General features: G+C 38.1%; 1 protein-coding gene across 1 annotated transcript; it reads left to right on the top strand.

Annotated features, from left to right (window-relative positions):
* Positions 1-4,821: 4,821 nt before the first annotated feature.
* LOC147516445 (uncharacterized) lies at positions 4,822-5,640 on the top strand. The gene has a single exon (XM_086593274.1). The coding sequence runs from the start codon at positions 4,822-4,824 to the stop codon at positions 5,638-5,640; it is 819 nt and encodes a 272-aa protein (XP_086449400.1).
* The last annotated feature ends 15,160 nt before the right edge of the window (positions 5,641-20,800 follow it).

Genomic DNA, 20,800 nt, shown 5'->3' with positions numbered 1-20,800 from the left:
CATTTTCGTGCATGGGCTGAGGGTCCATGTTTTGGGCTGGAAAATCGAGCCCAAAGCCCAATTTCTTCAGTCCACAGGGCCCTTTTCAGATAGCTTTGACTTCAACTGGATTTTCGTCTATTTTTACTCTTCTGATTGGGTCAACGTTCAGACCATTGGAAAGCTCTTTCTGAGACGGTCGTTTTGACATAAGGTACGCCCAATTCCGAGGCCTGAGTCCAAAGATATGATCTTCGGAAGTTCTGCTAACTTTTGTGTGCTCTTTCTACCCGTCTTGGCTTTTAATCCCATAACTTCTTAGCAACCAACCCTTTGCTCCTTTATATCGCCAAAGTGGCACATTTTTGAACATAATTGACTTCAATACCTAAAATACATAAAAGCACATAATTAGCATTAACTCTTAAAAGCATTCACTGGTTGGAACTAGAGTATGGCTTCTCCTAGTAACCCAAACAGGGATGGGAATACTTGTAGTACCTCTTGGAGCTCGTTGTTTGGTCGAGCTAGATCTGCAGAGTCAAATGTGGCTTTTAAGTCGTTTTCTCCTATTTTTGTTGATGGAGTTGCTCAGTTCCCAACAGATTTACTGGAACAAGGCATAAAGGAATGGGATGATTATCTAGTGGGGTATTTTCTGGATAAGAGAATGTTCTTTTTGACTGTGAAGGAAAATACTGGAGAAAAAGTGGAAATTGAAATGGTCTTTTGATATTACCACAGACAAGGAACTCTTTTATATGAGTTTTACGAGCTCGGAAGATCGTCAAATGGTGCTGGATGAAGGACCGATTTTTATTGCGGGTAGAGTGTTTGTAGTTAAGCCATGGACAGTTGAGGTTGATAACTACAAAAACAAGGTAGTGTCCATTCCTCTGTGGGTTAAGCTAATGGATGTCCCAAAAGAAATGTGGACATTTGATGGACTATCATACCTAGCGAGCTTAGTGGGAGGCACGCCAATGTTTATGGATGACGCAACAGCGAAAAGGAAAAGATTATCCTTTGCGCGATTCTGTATCGAGTTCCCAGTGAACTATGAATACAAAGATGTAATAACTGTTAAGGCTGGGAACCGGGAGGTAGAGATACCATTGGAATACCCATGGAAGCCGAAGTCTTGCACAAACTGTAATAAGTTTGGACATGCAGCGCAGAAAGCAGCGGTGTAATGTAAGAATGACTAGGGTATGGCGTAAAAGGGCAATGCTGTGAAATAAAACAATGAAACAATAACAACAGACAGCATAGGGGGAGGAAATGTGAGCCAAACGGGGAATGAATCTGAAAATGTACAAGGTGATGATAGTGAAGGAACAGAGGAGCGAGCAGTTGTGAGTATAGATACAGAACAAGGGGTGGGGACTGGGAATGTTGACAGTGGTGAGATAACACTGGGTAGCATGGAGGACACTGGCCAGCAGGCCCAGAATCAGATTGTATCACTCAGTACCATAAATGTAGTGACTCCAGGATGCGTTGAGAGCTGTTTTGGAGACCAATCTTCTGAGGCTCTGAGCCGAGGAGCTATACACACGCCTATACAGCACATGAGAGGCATACACCCGGAAGTTAACGTATTCTGTGCAGAGAGAAATATTTTCGAGGAACTGGCAGACCTGGAAGATGATGATATATCTGATGCAGAGCCAGAGTTGTTCGGGGACAAGGTGGTACCGACTAGACCAGAAATAGAAGAAGTGGAGAGGACTGCAGTGCAAACAAGAGCTCAGAAGCAAAGAGAAGAGCAGAAAAAGCAGCCTGAGTCAGGGAAGAGAGGAAGGGGGAAGAACAAAGGGAGTGGTAAAAAAAAAAGGCCGTAAATGATTAGACTTTGTAGCTGGAATGTTAGTGAATAAACGACTACACGAAAGCGAAGCAGTTGAGGAAGTTTATAAAAGAGAATAAAATAAGTTGTATGGGAGTGTTGGAAACCAAGGTTCGAATGGAGAAATTGGTGAGAATTAAAAGTGTAGTGTGTCCGCAATGGCAGTTGGAACATAACTATACAAGTGACGAATATGGGCGCATCTGGATCTGTTGGGACCCAAGTGTATTGACTGTTCAAAAGGAGGTGGAAGGGGGTCAATTTGTGCACTGTAAGGTTACAATTTTGCAGCAAGGCTTCAGCTTTTTGGTAACTTTCGTGTATGCGAGTAATAAGCAGAAAGATAGGCTGATTTTGTGGGAGGAAATAAAGGCCTTAAGTGTAGGTATTCATGGGCCTTGGTGTGTCATGGGAGACTTCAATAATGTGTTATTCTCCCAAGAAAGAATCGGGGATAGAGCTGTACATCCGAGGGAAACGCATCCGTTCGCAAGTTGTTTGAATGTAGCAGGGCTATTTGAGCATAATGTGTCAGGGTGTTTCTACACTTGGAATAGTGGAGGTGCGAGCATGAGAAAATGGTCGAAGCTGGATAGATGTGTAGTCAATGCTGCCTGGGCAGCTCAAACCGTGGCCACAAGAGTGGAAGTTTTAACCCAGGGGTTATCAGATCACTGCCCGTTGGTTATGTCGTTCTACAGCCTAGAAAGAAACCATCCCCCATTCAGGTTTTGCAATTTTTGGCTGCTACACAATGATTTCCAGGCGTCGCTAAAGGAGTGTTGGGAAATACCAGATCATGGTAGCCCACCTTTCATGTTGATTAGTAAATTGAAATGCTTAAAGGCTAGTTTGAAAGGGTGGGCAAGATCCTTAAGCAGGGATATTCAAAGGAGGGTCGAAGAAGCAAGTCTTGCATGCAACTACAGGAAGTGCAAGACTTGCTACATAAGAATCCGGTGGACTGTGCCCTCAGTGCTCATGAGTACGAGCTAAGAGATAAGCTATGTAGCTTGATAAAAATGGAGGAAGCGGATATATTTCACAAAACGGATATTGATTGGTTGTGCTTCGGGGACAGGTGCAGTGCATACTTTTTCAATGTGATAAAGGAAAAAAAAACCCGAAATTCAGTGGGGGTAATTATAGATGCACAAGGTATAAAAAGAGAAGGGAGGAACCATGTAGCAAAGGCGTTTCTACAGTACTATTTGGAGCTACTGGGAGTGCCCTCGGAAGCTTACTGTGACCCTGGGTTTCTTAATACCCTCACAGTAAAAGAGATCGATCAGGCCACAAGTGATTTTCTTATTGGCCCTATTTCGACAAATGAGATAAAGGAAGCTTTGTTTGGTATGGAGGACAATAAATCCCCAGGACCGGACGGATTTAATGCCTATTTCTTCAAAAAGAGCTGGGATGTGATTGGAGCAGAGTTTATCAGATCTATCCAATATATATTCAAACACAGGAAAATTCCTGGAGGCATTAATGCCACCTTTCTCTGTCTCATACCGAAGATGAAATATGCAGACTCGGTTGGCTCGTTTCGTCTAATAGCTTGTTGTAACACGTTGTATAAATGTGTGTCGAAAGTCATAACCAATAGGATGAAGAAGTGTATATCGGGGATTATCTCTAATTCCCAATCAGCCTTCATACCGGGGAGGTCGATACAAGACAATCTTCTGCTAGCTCATGAGCTGCTAAGGGGATATTCGAGAAAATAGGGGCAGAAGAGGTGTGCAATCAAACTTGATATCAAAAGGGCGTATGACTCTATCTCATGGCAGGCCCTTGAAGCCATCTTGGGACGATTCAAGTTTCCTGGGTTGTTCATAGAATGGGCTAAAATGTGCTATACCACCCCTACATTTTCAGTTATGGTGAATGGGATGCCGGAAGGTTATTTTGAAGGAAGAAGAGGTTTGCGGCAGGGTGACCCAGTCTCGCCGTATTTGTTTGTATTGGTTATGGAAATTCTGAGTACTCTTCTTCAACAAGACTTGCAGATGAACAGACTCAGTGCTCATTCGAAGTGTAGGAAGCTAAAAATGTCACACCTCTATTTTGCGGACGACGTTCTAATATTCTGCAAAGGTAACATTGAATCTCTGAAGGCAATAAGGGATACTCTGAAAATCTTCTCTGATGCAACAGGGCTCCATTTCAGCAAAGATAAGACTACACTACTCCCAGGTAGCATGAATGAAGCAGAAGGGCTTGAGTTGGCAGCAGTTCTGCACATCTCAGTGGTTGCACCACCTGTTACCTACCTAGGCCTCCCCCTTACCGCTATGAGACTCGGTGTAAGAGAATGCTTGCCGCTAATAGAGAAGATTACGGCTAGAATATCAAACTGGAAGAATAAGGAACTCAACCGAGCGGGACGAGTGCAATTGGTGAAATCAGTGCTAGCCTCTTTTCAAACCTATTGGGCTCAAATTTTTGTGCTTCCGAAGACGGTGATAGAAAAGGTGGCAAAGATATGTAACAGGTTTATATGGGCCGGGCCAAGCATGGAAAAGAAGATGCATCACGCGAGTAGTGTGACTCTCAGACTAGATAAAGAACAAGGAGGGATAGGCCTGGTTGACCCTAGAGTGTGGAATAAAGCTGCATACTGTGGTTTGGTTTTTAAACTGGCACAGAAATCGGATTGTCTATGGGTAAAATGGTCTTGGTAACACCACATCAAGCAGAGACATTTCTGGACCATGAAAGCACCGAGGGACTGTTCATGGGTGTGGAGGGGCATACTGAAACATAGAGAGATCTCATGGAAGTACATCAGATATAGTATTGCGAATGGTAAGAGTACCAGCTTCTGGCATGACCCATGGTGTTCAGGCCCACTGTTCCTAAATAGTCAGGCCAAAGCATTGCTAGCAAATGAAATCCCAGAAGACGCAATGGTGTCAGAAGTGATAGCAGATGGTGGTTGGACGAGAGTAATCACTGATCTATAGGAGTGCGAAATTAAGAAATGGATCATGGATACGGAGATTAACTCCTACATCATGGAGGACCAGGTCATATGGACGCCTAACAGCTCAGGAGTATTTTCAACAGCATCAGCGTACTCAGTACTAAAGAATGTGAGGAGTAAAGTCAAATGGTTCAAGATAGTCTGGGGGAAGTACTCAGTACCAAAGCATTCCTTCACTGTTTGGCAACTGTTCTCCGGAACTCTCCCAACACAGAATCGACTGGTGGTAAAGAAGGTAATAAGAAATACAAAGTGTTGTTTGTGTGGTAACCAGGGAGAGAGTTCAGCTCATCTCTTTTTTGATTGCTCATATTCGAAGATAGTCTGGGAAGAGTTCAAGAAGGCGATGGGTCTACCAGGGGCAGTAAGAGCATCACATGAAGAATGGTACTACCTAATGAGACTAAGCAGGAAGATTAACATGGTGTCGGAAGTGATTCGAGGCTTTACTTGTGCAGCAGTGCAAGCTATATGGACTGAGCGAAATTGGAGGCTAAAGAGGAATCGATCCAAGGCAGCTGATGAGGTAAGCCAAAAGGTCATAAATAGCATGAAGATATACATGGGGAAGACGCTAGAAGCTATACAGGAGGACGTGGGAGCTAAAGTGATGTTGGAGAGGTTGGGTATTAGGGTCCAAGTAACACAAAAGGAGGAAAGATGGGTCAAATGGGAGAAACCAGGGAGTGAGACAGTGGCTCTAAACACAGATGGGTCGGTACAAGAGGGGATGGCAGGTTATGGAGGTGTATTGAGGGATAGAGATGGGGAAGTGCTACAGCGCATACCGCAGTTCAAAGAAGAAATTGGTGATCTATCGTGAACCGCTAGCTGTTTCTAAAAAGTTTGGAATGTGCGGAGCAGCGATTGAGGATAACACTAATTAAAGTGCAATCAGACTCTATGCAGGGGGTACAGATTTTAACAAAGCAAGGTAAGCCACCGTGGTACTGTAGGAACCTGGTAGCACATATTCAAACAGTGAGCTCAAAGTTTGACATAGTATCCTTTGTCCATGTCTTCAGGGAAGGTAACCAAGTAGCTGACTACTTATCGAAATTAAATAGAGACGAGTGTAATGGATTGGTGCTCTTTATTCCCCCGATGGATCAAAAAATGCATGTACTGATCACGAGGGATAAGGAAGGCACTATGTACTTGAGAAATTGTAGTTAATAAAGTTTGGGGGCTGACCCCTAGTTATTTAAAAAAAAAAAAAAAAAACTCTTATTTATTACTCGAATAATTGGTCTAAAAGTATTATTGTTAAGGGGTTAAAACTACAGTTTTGGGCTCTTATCAGCATCTTTATTCAATTTTTTCTGCACCTTGGTATACAGACATTGTTAATTTTTTAGTGTTAGAGATCATTCATGAGATATAATCCTGGAATGAACGCAAGAGATTTTTTACCAAAGTTAAGTTTTACTACTGGGATGAACCCTACCTTTTAAAGTATTGTGCAGATAAGATAATTCGACATTGCATTCCGCAGTGGGAGCACAATGAAGTCTTATCCTTCTTCCATAAACAATCATGCGGGGGTCATTTTAGTGGAAAGAAAACTACCCCCAAAGTTCTTCAATGTGATTTTTGTTAGCCGCTTTTCAAGATGCCCATGTATACTGCAAAGCGTGTATTAGATGTCAACAACTTGGGAGTATTACTCAACATAATATGATGCCCTTAAATCCCATTCTCATAGTAGAGATTTTTGATGTCTGGGGTATAGATTTTATGGGTCCATTTCCCATTTCGCATGGTTTCATTTATATTCTTGTAGTTGTAGACTACGTTTCTAAATAGATTGAAGCCATGGCTTGTCATAGTAATGACCATAAAACTGTAGTATTGTTTATGAAGGAGTATATCTTCTCAGTTTTGGCGTACCTAAGGCCATCATTAGTGATGGTAGAAAACATTTTTGTAATAGAGTTATTGAAGCTATAGTCAAGAAATATGGAGTTACCCATAAGGTGGCGACTCTGTATCATCCTCAAACTAGTGGTCAAGTAGAGGTGTACAATAGAGAAATACAAAAGATTTCAGAAACGATAGTTAATCCTGATAAAAAGGATTGGTCTAGACGCCTAACAGATGCTTTATGGGCTTATAGAACAGCTTTTAAAACACCTATTGGTATGTCACCCTTCCGCTTAGTTTTTGGTAAACCTTGTCACTTGCCTATTGAGTTGGAATATTGTGCCCTGTGGGCTATTAAAAGTTTAAATTTCAACATTAACGCCCCTGGTGTAAAGCGCAAATTACAATTAAATGAGCTTGAAGAAATCCGTAGTTATTCTTACGATTTAGCGAATGATTATAAAGCTAACATGAAACATATTTATGATAAACATATTTTGTGTAAAGAGTTTGATCTTGGCCAAAACGTTTTGCTATATAACTCACGTTTGCATATTTTTCCTGGAAAATTAAAAACACGTTGGTATAGTCCTTTTCTGGTTACTGATGTCATCCCTTAAGGGGTGATAAGAGCCCAAAACTATAGTTTTAACCCCTTAACAATAATAATTTTAGATCAATTATGCTAGTAATAAATAAGAGTTAATGCTGATTACGTGCTTTTATGTCTTTCAGGCATTGAAGTCTATTTTGTGTAGAAATGTGCCACTTTGGCGATATAAAGGAGCAAGGGTTGGTTGCTAAGAAGTTCTGTGAATAAATGCCAAGATTCAAGGAGAAAAAGCCTTTGTAAAGCCCGGTTAGAAGCTGAGAAGTCGGAGTCAATGCGAGCAGAAACAACACACAAAAGTCAGTATAACTTCTGAAGACCGTATCTTTGGACTTAGTCCTCGGAATTGGGCCTACCTTATTTCAAAACGACTGGTTCGGAAAGAGCTTTCCAATGGTCTAAGCCTTAACCCAATCAAAGGAGCAAAAGTAGACGAAAAGCCTGCTGAAGTCAAATCCAGCAGAAAGGGGCCCTATGGACTGAAGAGATTGGGTTTTGGGCTCGATTTTCCGGCCCAAAACATGGCTCCTCAGCCCATGCACGAAAAAGTGGATCTGGTCTCTTCCATTTCTATGGAGAAGACTTAACTCTTAAGCATACCTAGATCTAGATTAGAAAATTAGGTTAGACTCCATTAATGAGTTAGAATAGCTTGTTTTAGATCTAGTTTTTACCTTCAATTAATTAGTGTTATAACAAAGTAGATTATTATTTAGAATCACTATTAGTTTTATAATAAAATATTAGTTTTCATTTCAATTTAGTTATTGATTAAATTTTTATTTAGTTTTAGTTGTTTTAAATTCATAAATTAGGTTGTCTTCATTTTGATTCTTAGACTATTGTTAAATTAGATTTATAAAGTTTAAATTAGTTATTAAATTATGATTTGTTATTATTGTTCTTGTGTTGGGAATGATAGTATAGAAATTTCACATCACATATTACTCTCACCATTGTTCTTTGTATTTGTTCAATTGAATTTGTTTAAGTCTTGAGAGTTAAGAGTGGAATGATTCCGTACTCGATATATTACATGAATATATATGTGAGAGTAGGAAAAAAATGATTGATACCGTAAGAATAAGGTTAGAGTAATCTAGTCGTGTTTTTATGGGTTATCAAATGGCGCTGCTGCCATCTTAATCTTGTTCAAGACAAGAATTCAATTGCTTGAATTCAAGGGGGAATCCCCCATTCTCTACCCACCTACCCTTTTAATTTTTCATTCTTATTTCTTGAATTTTCGGAACTGTTAACTCTTTTAGGCATAGGGGCTGCGGATTCACAGAGGAAAACACTGCAGTAAAGGTATTTGTAAATGTCAAAAAATTCTAAAAATTTACACACGTAATCCTTAATTTCTTATTGATTTACTGTAATTTTTTCAGATTTTTCCTAGTTGTTTTATCTAGTGAACTAATATGATCTTTACAGTGCTGCATTTCAGTTTTCAAACCGTAAGTTTTTGAAAAACAGACAAATAAGGTTACTTAAGCAGTTCCAAAAATTCTAAACATTTTACAGGAGTATCTATACTAAGTCAGGATTTTGTAGTAAAAATTTGACGAGTTTTTTATTTGTTTTGACTTCCTAACTAGTGGAGTGTTTCCAGTGTATTTCTGTAGTTTTGCAAACACTTAATTCTGGAACAACAGCTGATAAGGAGGGTTTGTTGAACTCCAATTACTCTAAATTTTTACAGGAATACCCACGGTCAGTCAGGAGTCTCTAGTAAAATGTTGGCGATTTTTTTCTCTGTTTTGATTGGCTAACCATTCGGTTGTTTGTATTGTGTCTGAAAACTGTTTCACAAACTTTGAAGGCCAGTAGAAGGACTTTCATAGCTCCGATTGATTTGAAATTTTACAAGCTACTTGATAGACTTCTTAGAAATTTACTGTAAAAATTTCAAATTTTTTGAAGAGCACAACCCGCACCCATACAAGTCCAAACCTGAGCGTGACCCGCGCCCAAAACATTGGAATTCCAAATTTCACCTGAGCGCAACCCGCGCCCTAGATAGCCTATTTCCAAGCGCGCCCTGCGCTCAACCGCCTGGACATTTTGTCAAGCACGAGTGCAACCCATGCCCTAGGTAGCCTATTTCCAAGCGTGCCCCATGCTCAACCACCTAGAACTTGAGTTAGACAGGAGCGCGACCCGCGCCCTACCAAGGCCATTTCTGAGCGCGACCCGCGCCCTCTTTTGGAGCAGCCCGATCTTCACATTTCAGTCCAAATTTTTATTTCTTCAAGTTATTCAGTGTTTCTAACATCATACAAATACTGAGATAGCGTATACAAGACGCTATTCAAACGCATAGCAAGGAGGCATTCAGGTACTCCTTCTTCCACTCCTCGCCTCTTCTATCAGAGGAGTTTTAATTCTAGTATAATCAGGCTTGTTTTTCATAGACATAAATATGACACACCTATCTAGAATTTCACACACTACACCTGCATCAATGGCTAAAGAACAAGAGAGTCCTCTCTCTGATTTTTATAAAGCCCTAAACGATGGCCCTAAGTCGTGCATCGTTCTTGCAGACCTAGTGGGGGATTTTTGAATTCCCCCTAATATATTTAACTTGTTACCAGTTGTTTCATGGTTTAGACCATGAGAAGCCTTACCAGCATATGCGTAGGATAAACCAAGTTCTCACTACATTCCATCATCCTAGCGTAAGTCCGGATCAAGTTAAACTTAGGGTGTTTCCATTCACCCTAACGTCAAGGCGGCGTCTTGGTTAACTGCCTAAACGCCAAACTCTATGGACTCATGGGCTAATCTTGTTCAATTGTTCATGGAACAGTTTTACCCACCACTGAAGATAGATGAAATGCTTCAAAAGATTTATTTCTTCCACCAGAATCCTCATGAATCCTTTTCAGAGGCCTGGAATCATTTCACTGATCTTCTCATTGAATGGCTGCATCATAATCTTGCAAAGGACACGCTTGTTTGTGCCTTCTTTAAGGGGCTTTTACATCATCATAAGGAGGTTCTAGATATCATAACTGAGGGTAGTTTTCTTAGTAAAGGAGCCTCAGAGGCTTATAAATTCTTAGAGGATCAATCTAAGAGGAACAATAATTGGGAAGGTAACGAATCTTCCCGCTCCACTCCTTCTTCTTTTGAGGTTAAACCTGATTCCGAGCTTAAAAATCTTATCGATGCCCTCACTAAAAAGGTAGATGCCATCTCTATTAAACAACAACCCACTCCTGTCATGAACATTAAATCTACTCGTTGTAATGCCTGTTTTAGTCTTGAGCATTCCGACTTCTATTTTCCTCTTATCTATGCACAACCACCACCACAATCATCAAACTTCTCCCTTGTGTCATTTCAGTGGTGACCAGAAATGACACCAGTTAACTCAACCTCAAGGACAAGGAAACTTAGGTGACCAGAATAGAGGTTTAGTGCCTATGACCCAGAACTATCAACATCAAGACATGAACGCTCAACAAGCCTTAATTCCAGTTCAACCATCTACAGACAAATTAGTAGTGACCTTGTTGGAAAAAAAAATCAAATTATACAAAAAAATTCAAACTTGATGAAAGATTAGCATGATCAAAACTTTAATATGATGAAACAAATGATGCAAATGATGCAGTCTTTGTGCCAAAAGGTTATTAACATGTCTCCTAATCAAAATAATAACCAAACAGGCTTGTTTCCAGGTCAAGCAGTGCCTAATCCTAAGTCAACAAACACCGCCTTTGAAATAAACAGTATTCACTGTAATGGTAATATAAACCAAAGGGACCTACAGGCAATCACTACCCTTCGTTCAGGGAAAGTAGTTGATAACCAAGTGACTATGCCTAAAGATCACCCGCAAACTAAAAATGATACCATACCAAATACTATAATAGAAACTGAAGACCCTACAACTGTAGAAGTACTAGTTAAACCACAACCAAAAGGGAAAACATTACAAGACCCAATAATAGAATGTGTTGATCCTACACCTGCAGAGGTTCCAATATGGACACCTAGATGGAAAACAGATAGAGATAAAGCAAAGACTAATAATATTGCTAAATATAGAGATAACCCACCATATCCCCAGAGACTAGTTATGTCTAAAAAGGACAAAATTTTTGATGAGATTAGGGAATTGTTTAAAAATCTGACTATAAACCTACCTTTTCTAGATGCTATAAAAAGTTTACCTGGACACGCTAAGTTTCTAAAAGAATTGTGCACCAATAAGAGGAAAACCAACATACCGAATGAAGCCTTCTTAACTGAACAATATCCCTCTTTATCTAAACATAACGGAATTGTTAAGTACAAGGACCCTGGTCGTCCTACTGTACAATGCACCTTACGTGATACCTTCATAACAACTACTTTATTAGACCTGGGGGCGAGTGTTAACTTACTCCCTTTATATTTATATAAACAACTGGGTCTAACAAAACTTCAACCAACCAAAATGACTTTGTAGTTAGCCGATCGTTCTATTAAGTATCCCAAGGGTGTAGTTGAAAACATTCTCGTTAAAGTTCAGGATTTTTACTATCCAACCAACTTTGTTATTCTAGACACAGAAGTTGCTTATGATTCTATTCCCATCATCTTAGGGCATCCTTTCTTGGCAACTGCCAATGCCCAAATCAATTGTCGGGATGGCTCAATGACTCTTTCTTTTGGAAATCTTTCTGTAGAAGTTAACATGTTTAGACAAAAGCAGAAACAACTAGGTTTTCCTGTAGAAGATGAAGTTAAGTCTATTGAGAGTTTGGTATATCACATTGGTGCTTCCGACGATCTTGTCCCTACACTAGTAGATACCCCTCTTATGGAAGAAGACAAAGAACACAATTTTGACTCCTTGAACATAACTGAACTGGAGAAAGAATTTTCCACCCTGCTTTCCGACACTACGAGAGATAGAGTAAACCTCACAATAGACGAGATAGATGAATTTCTCAAAGATGGAGATGAAAACCATAATTATATGGATGTGAACAACCTAGATGAGGAATTCGACGAGTTTCTAAGAGCCTGTGATGATCCACCATCTCAAGCACTGCCTAGAGCACCACCTTACCACAAACTACCTAAGTTAATCCCTCACAGAATCCAATCATTCTTCCCACCCTTTTCTTCTAACAGTTATCCACATTCCAAGTAACTTCCACAACCATCCATTTTTTCACACTCATTCACTTGGCTACCTCTTCGTTGGAGGAAAAAGAAGGTGCATGCTCGGTTACATTCTAGATCTATCAGACTTCACTTTCATTTTACTAAGTTGCGTCGTCGAAAATCTTGGTGCTCATTTCTGTTTGGGGGTGCATTCCACGGTAATTATTTATGGAACGATCCACAACTATTTTGGTTATTGATATATGGTAAACTACATGTTTATTATATACATATGTGTTAGATAAAGTCTTGAGTATTTGACTATAAAAGACTCATTTTATTCTTCGGTGTACTTTCTTTCACTTCCATATATTGATAAGTGCACCATTCAGGTAACTAGGCCCTCTCTAGGGAGTGTGTGGCTGTAAGTACCAGATCCTAAGTCCACGGTTAACATAATTCACGTCTTCCACTCTTGCATGTTTTCTCAGTTTTTGAGTCATGTTTCTCTATGGTGTGAATTATGCATGTATTGCATTATTATTTTTACTAGTTCGGATGTTAATTTTGAATTACGTAGTTAAATCTGAATTTGGTTGTTAAATGTTGTTTGAATTTCAATTTTAATATAATATGGTTCTTTTCAAATTGTGCATTGTTTTTATTGTTAATCCCACCTTCCCGAATTGTTTGGGGGTGGTATTATTTACTCTAGCATGATTTGTTATATGATCCTCCATTTTAGAAGTTGTTTTGGAGTGATGGTTGAGAATATTGCCGATATGGGCATGCCTAGGATTAGATATGGTGGCAGGACGAAATCTATAAAAGTTTAGAAGTTACTATTCTAAATTCAGTCTAAGAGATATTAGGTTTGTATTAGAATCAAGAATATGGGTAGTTTCCGTTTCCGATTTTGGAAATTTCTGTTTCCGGCAATTGCCTTAAAATGTTTTGGAAACTTCCCAATTCGTTTTGGAAACTCAAACCTATATAAACTTCATTCATTCTCCACACAAAACTCACATCTCTCACATTCAACTCTCACCTTTCACTCCCAAATTTTCTTTCTTTTTCCTTCTCACTTACGCATTTCAAGAGCACCTCGAGGCTCCACGCCTTGGCCGAGTGCCACTTTGCCCTAGGCAATCGCCTCATCAAAATTTAACCTGAAAGCTGACCAGCGCCCATCCGAACAAAAGTGAGCTACTGTGCCTAAGTGCCTGGAACTAGAAATTCACCCAGTGCCCAAATACCAACCTAGGCATAGGTTGAGCGCACCCCGCGCCCTGACCCCATGGGCACGAAAAATTCCAAATTTTTGTGGGTTGTTCCAAGATCGTTGCAGCTGTTCTAGAGAGTAGTTTTCTGATGACTTCTCCTATAGTGATACCTCTTATAGAATAGGTTAACAATGCTTAAATGCTGGAGTTAATGTTAGTTTTTATTTCAGTTAGTGTTTGCTTATGTTCCAAGCAATTTGATTCTTGTTAACCCCATAATGGGTGGAACTCATATCAAGTTGCGTCAGCTTTATTTGCTATATTAGTATGTTATAACCTTGTTTTGCAGATGTTCCAGAATTTTATGCGTTTCATTGGTATATTTTTACCTTATTTATTTAAATACTTTGAGGACAAAGCATGCTTCTTGTTTGGGGGCATAGAAACACATTATAATTAAGACATCTGTTAGGATATAGATATGTATAATATGCACTTGTTGTCTAGTTAAAAATTCAAAAATTTCAAAAAAATAAATAAATAAAAGTTATGCTATACACTTAGGAATATTGGTATTGTTTTGTTTCGCTATGCTCCGAATAATCTAGAAGTCTCACATAGCTTTTGCATTAGAATAATTTGTAGAAACTTAGGTTAATACATAGGTAATAATCTTTGCATCTATCTATAAATTTATTACATGAGTATCTTTGATTGTTTGGCAGTAAGTTTCTGAAACCTAGGCTAAAGTACTTATTCTACAAATCCTGTGAGAATATAGCCTAAAGCCTTATATGAGTGAACATTTGAGAAATGACACAAGGGAGAATCACACGTCTACTTGCTCGATCACTATGCCATATCCTAAGCGAGAATTTAGGCCCTCTTTGGATCGATATAGCTAGAAATTCAAACCTATACATTATTTTCTACTAGTCGCCCCTCTGAGCCTTTCTTTAGCCTTTCATAAACCGCAAATCCTTTACCCTGGTACAAAACAAAACAAAATAAAAAAAAATCAACCTACCCATTCTTTGAATGAGTCTGATAATAGAGATGAAGAATAGAAAAGATAAATACCTTTGAAATCAAAGATTAGTTAGTCACTTCAGATAAGAAAAGAAAGTTTCCATCCAAATAAATAAATAAATAAAAGAAAATAAAGAGTTAGAACTCCAAAAATAGAATCAAGGGAGTCGAAAGCCAAGGAAAAAGAAAAAAAATGTGGCTAAGGATGGAAACAAAGTGTAGAAGCAAAAGTAAAGAACAAGGTTTTCTCTAGTTATATAATATGAAGACTCTATTATCTCAGACTTGCCCTCTTTGAATATCCATTTCCTTCCTTCTTAAACCATCTCCTAATCCCCACATCACCTAATAAAGACCTCTAGCTAAATTAGGAATAGGTTAGTGTGATAGTAAGTGGCAGATGTGTTTGATCGACTCCGACTTCCTTGTGTGTCATTGAGATTGTAAGGTAAAGTGTGCTCACTGCACACTGGAATAGCGAAACTTGAGCGGAAAAATCAGAGTGGTTTTTGTCTTGACATTTATGTGAGGACCTACTTAAGGACATTATTCCGAGTTTTCAGAAACGGACTTGCTAGTGCTTTTCATTGTATTACTCATTGTATATATGTTTATTCGTAGATGATTGATTATTATGCATATATTAGCTTAGGTTTCAACTTGATTATTCTGTATCTATTGCTAGTGAGATATATAGATAATTGGGAGCATAAATAAGGAAACAATAGTTTTATTTCTTAGTCGTTGTAGTATAGATGAAGTTTGTGAGTAACTTCACTGGAAAACTCTCACAAGGCTACAACTCCTCCACTAGGGAATTCCTAGTGGTTTAAGGCCTTGTTGCATATGGTCAATGCAATCGCACTCGGCGAAACAAGATTAGTTAGAACTCTATTTTTGGTCACTTATGCTAATTTCTCATATTTGCTTGAGGACAAGCAAAATGCTGTTTGGGGGTGGTTTGATAAGAGCCCAAAACTATAGTTTTAGCTCCTTAACAATAATACTTTTGGACCAATTATGCGAGTAATAAATAAGAGTTAATGCTGATTACGTGCTTTTATGTATTTCAGGCATTGAAGTCTATTTTGTGTAGAAATGCGCCACTTTGGCGATATAAAGAAGCAAGGGTTGGTTGCTAAGAAGTTCTGTGAATAAAGGCCAAGATTCAAGGAGAAAAAACCTTTGTAAAGCCCGGTTAGAAGCAGAGAAGTCAGAATCAATGCGGGCAGAAACAGCACATAAAAATCAGCAGAACTTCCGAAAACCGTATCTTTGGACTCAAGCCCCGAATGGGCCTACCTTATGTCAAAACGACTGGCTCGGAAGGAGATTTCCAATGATCTAAGCCTTGACCCAATTAGAGGAGCAAAAGTGGATGAAAAGCCTGCTGAAGTCAGATCCAGCTGAAAGGGGCCCTGTGGACTGAAGAGATTGGGTTTTGGGCTCGATTTTTCGGCCCAAAACATGGCTCCTCAGCCCATGCACGAAAAAGTGGATCTGGTCTCCTCCATTTGTATGAAGAAGACTTAACTCTTAAGCATACCTAGATCTAGATTAGAAAATTAGGTTAGACTCCATTAATGAGTTAGAATAGCTTGTTTCAGATCTAGTTTTTACCTTCAATTAATTAGTGTTAGAACAAAGTTGATTATTATTTAGAATCACTATTAGTTTTATAATAAAGTATTAGTTTTCATTTCAATTTAGTTAATGATTAAATTCTTATTTAGTTTTAGTTTTTTTAAATTCATAAACTAGTTATTAAATTATGACTTGTTATTATTGTTCTTGTGTTGGGAATGATAGTATAGAAATTTCATATCACACATTACTCTCACCATTGTTCTTTGTGTTTGTTCAATTAAATTTGTTTAAGTCTTGAGAGTTAAGAGTGGAACGATTCCGTACTCGATATATTGCATGAATATATATGTGAGAGTAGGAAAAAAATGATTGATTCCGTAAGAATAAGGTTAGAGTAATCTAATCGTGTTTTTACGGGTTATCAAGGGGTAATTACCTTGGTAAATCCTAAGGACAACAATACCTTTCAAGTAAATCGCCAACGCTGAAAACATTTCCACGAATTACGTTCGCTGGCTGTAGAAGAAACCTTTATACAAGACCCTGTTTATGAGGACTGACCCTTTTGTAAGAACTGTTATTTCTGAATGGATATTTCTACAAACCGTGAAAACCACGCACAGCGGAATTAATGGTTCTCATGATTTTGATTTGGAAAACATACCTGTAAACCCGGCTTCTTGATAACTCTAAGAATCCAATAGCTATGAATCCGAATCAACAATCAGCCTCTTGATCTTATGTTGTATTCCTTTTAATAGATTGGACGTCGTGTGGGCAACGATCTACCAACCCCTTTCTCTCTCACAAAGCTAGAACCGATTTTGGATCTAGCTTTCCTTGCCTCTCTTTTCAATCTAGTGAATAATAAATTCGGCTAGGAGAGAAGAGATTCTATTTATAGGCTACAACAGGGACCATGAGGAGAAATTAGGGTTGGACCTCCTGACAGGCTTGGGCTTCCCATGTTCGCCCAGAACACACGACCCAAGTCCGTCAAAAAATGGCTTATTCCACTAAAGGCCATTGTTGCACAACCACCCTAATCCCAAATTATGTGTCAGCGTTTATGGGCTCCATATTATATGCTCGTTGATCTCCCCGTGTTTAAGATATCATATGTCCGTTGATTAAGTCAAGTTACAGAAAACAACATTAATCAACTTCTTATGTCCTTGAGTAGTACCACTAAATCTTATTGTCATGTCGGAATAAATCTACCTGCAGGGTTTATGATAAGAGCCCAAAACTATAGTTTTAACCCCTTAACAATAATACTTTTAGACCAATTATGCAAGTAATAAATAAGAGTTAATGCTGATTACGTGATTTTATGTATTTCAGGCATTGAAGTCAATTATGTGCAGAAATGTGCCATTTTGGCGATATAAAGGAGCAAGGGTTAGTTGCTAAGAAGTTCTATGATTAAAGGCCAAGATTCAAGGAGAAAAAGCCTTTGTAATGCCCGGTCAGAAGCTGAAAAGTCAGAGTTAACGCGGGCAGAAATATCACACAAAAGTCAGCAAAGCTTCTGAAGATCGTATCTTTGGACTCAAGCCTTGGAATTGGGCGTACCTTATGTCAAAACGACCGGATTGTAAAGAGCTTTCCAATGGTCCAAACCTTGACCCAATCGGAGGAGCAAAAGTGGACAAAATGTCTATTGAAGTCAAAGCCAGCTGAAAAGGGCTCTGTGGACTGAAGAAATTGGGCTTTGGGCTTGATTTTCCGGCCCAAAACATGGACCCTCAGCCCATGCACGAAAATATGGATCTGGTCTCCTCCATTTCCACACACAAGGCTTAGCTTTTAAGAATCAATTAGGTTAGGATAGAGGGTAGCCATTAGAGAATAATCTAGATCTAGTTTTGAGTCTTTGAATTAGTTAATTAATTAGTTTTCATTCCATTAATTAGTTTCATTCCTTGTTTTAGATTAGTTATTGGAATCATTGTTTATCATTCATTAGATAAATAAATAGTTAGTTCTTGATAATTTCAATTTTGTTATATAAAATTGATTAGATCTAATTTCAATTCTTGTTTGTTAATGATTTCTTAGTTGTTAATTTATATTTCAATTATTGGTTAGTTGAATTTAATAAAGTTAGAATCTTTATATTATGTCTTATTCAATTTCATATGGAAATGATAGATTGATGAATCAAGGCTAAACCTCCATTAGAGGGGTTTGATGAAAACTTGATTGTGTAGTGTAGAATCGTTGTAAGAGTCTATTCCACTCTAGACGGTCGGTGATTCACCATGAGAATGGGTTGGACTTCCTCACATGCTAGTTATTAATTGGTAGAGATGCCATGTATAATTAGAGATTAGAACGACCAATTCTTACTGTAAGAATGTAAGAATTGGATTACAACAATCTATGCTAGTTTATTAAGTTGGATTCAAGGTAGATTCAATTCCCCCCTAATTTTTATTTTAGATTCAAACCTTAGTATTCCGTAGCATTTCGTAGTTGAATCATTATAGTAGTATCTTGTTCTTAGAATTCACATCATAGTATAATCCTACCATTACTCTCATTAGACTTTGGATAGATTCGCAATTATAGAAAATTTTGAATGCTAAAGAACTAGGAGTGGAACGAATCTTTTACTCCACTCTATTTCAATAGATTCGAGAGCATAAATCTTTGATAAACAACTGTCTACGTATAAAAAAATAATTTTACTTCCGTTTGATATTCATTATTTATTTGGAGTAGAATTATTCAAATTTTATCGTTTTATCATTTTACATGACAATCTTTATGAGCTCCTTAAGGGGACATCATCAACCCGACTTCCTGCGGGTCACAGATTCCTTCTATAATCAACAACACACCTTACATACAATGTCATTACCCAATCCATCGAGTTTGTTGATTCACAAATGAATCTCACTCATTGATGATTTAAAGCAATGTACAATGCATGTAAGTGCCCGTTATTATATCCGGATTAAGAGGATAAGCATCCATAATAACAGAGGCGTTTGTTCTCTTATATAGTCAGTATAAAGAGAAACAACCTCACTTGGTCCTGTTCAATACACACAAAGTGTACTAGTGTAATCCTATAGTCAAGATAGACTAATACAATATTATACTACAACCGTACCAATAGTTTGTCCAAATCCATCTAGGTTGTGAATAATTACTTATACTTTATAAGGTACTGATGATATGATCTTCTGTGTGTCCACACCATATCATCTACAACATAAAGTATTAGACACATGCATATAACTAATAACATATATAATATGCATAACATTTGCCCATATGATTCTCATTCAAATTATAAAGAATTAGAGTTAATACAAAAGTAATGTTTTTAGTATATAACCCTATCAACTTTATGTTTGGTGTACTTCCTATATTAATTCCCTATTTTGAGAGTACTCCATTAAGGTAACCGGACCCTCCTTTTGGAGTGTGTGGTTGTAAGTGCCAGATCCTTAGTCCACGTTCATGTAATTCACGTATTCTTTTCTTACACTTTTTCTCGTTACTTTTGAGTAGTGTTTCTCTACGGAGTTATTTACATTTTTACTTGCTTTATTCTTTGATTTTCAAATATCCTTTTCATAAAAATTAGAAAATATAAAACCCATAAATATTAGATAGATTAGAAAGTCTAGGGTATCTGACTTTAAACGACCATCTTTTTCACCACAACAAAAAAAATTCATCCTATTCCAAAATTTTGTTTGGGGGTGGGTAATCACCCACCTTATTCTCTCAATTTTCTATCTTTGTTTATGGTGCCTTTTAGTTGTATAGATTCGTGTGACACAATCTAGTCTTCTAGATTTTCCTTCGTCCTCATAACTTATGCCATTTACACATTTTGAGGCATTCTTCCACCACCTCATTTTCATAGCTCATTCGCAAAAATCGGAGCGCTAATGAATCAGGTATCTTAGTTTTAAGTTTTATGAAGTAGTAGGACATGATGGGCATTTTAGAAAAGATTTGGGCTTAGGCTAAAAATTCAATTTCCGCCCAATGATCTTTGTAAAATGAATAATTTACCTACGAAATGAACGATGAATTCAAAGTGTAAGTAAACTAAACTTAATCTTTTAAATCTCAATTATCAAAGCTTCTACTCTCGATGCAAATTGCACTAAGTGGAGTAGGAAGTTCGTTCCACTCCTAGTCCTTCCGTATGCTGTGTTCTCACGTGTAAGTACTCTACTTAAAGTCAATGAGAGATTTACGAAAAAGGCAACTAGACTACGATGCAACTACCCACGAAATGCAACTAGTCGACGATAGGAATAACTAAGGGAATGCTACGTTGATTCAATGATAAGGAGTTAGAGGGGAATTGATTCCACCTTAACTCGACTTAATCCTATTAACTACGAATCGTCGTAATCCGAATTAAACTACTTCGCAGAACAATTGGTTCTTCCTAATCCCTAATTACACATGGCATTTCTACCAATTAATAACTAGCATGTGAACGATTAAACCCATTCTCATGGTGAACTAAACGTTTCTAGAGTGGAAAGGAAATTACGACGAATCTACGTTAATCGGAATCAAGCTTT

This window comes from Coptis chinensis, chromosome 2 (genome assembly GCF_015680905.1).
Source record: "Coptis chinensis isolate HL-2020 chromosome 2, ASM1568090v1, whole genome shotgun sequence".
Taxonomy (NCBI): Eukaryota; Viridiplantae; Streptophyta; class Magnoliopsida; order Ranunculales; family Ranunculaceae; genus Coptis; species Coptis chinensis.
The sequence above is the reverse complement of the archived record's forward strand: the minus strand, read 5'-3'. Positions and strand labels throughout refer to the sequence as shown.

Coding starts and splice junctions, on each gene's coding strand:
- LOC147516445 (XM_086593274.1), top strand. CDS start 4,822: ATGGATACGGAGATTAACTCCTACATCATGGAGGACCAGGTCATATGG.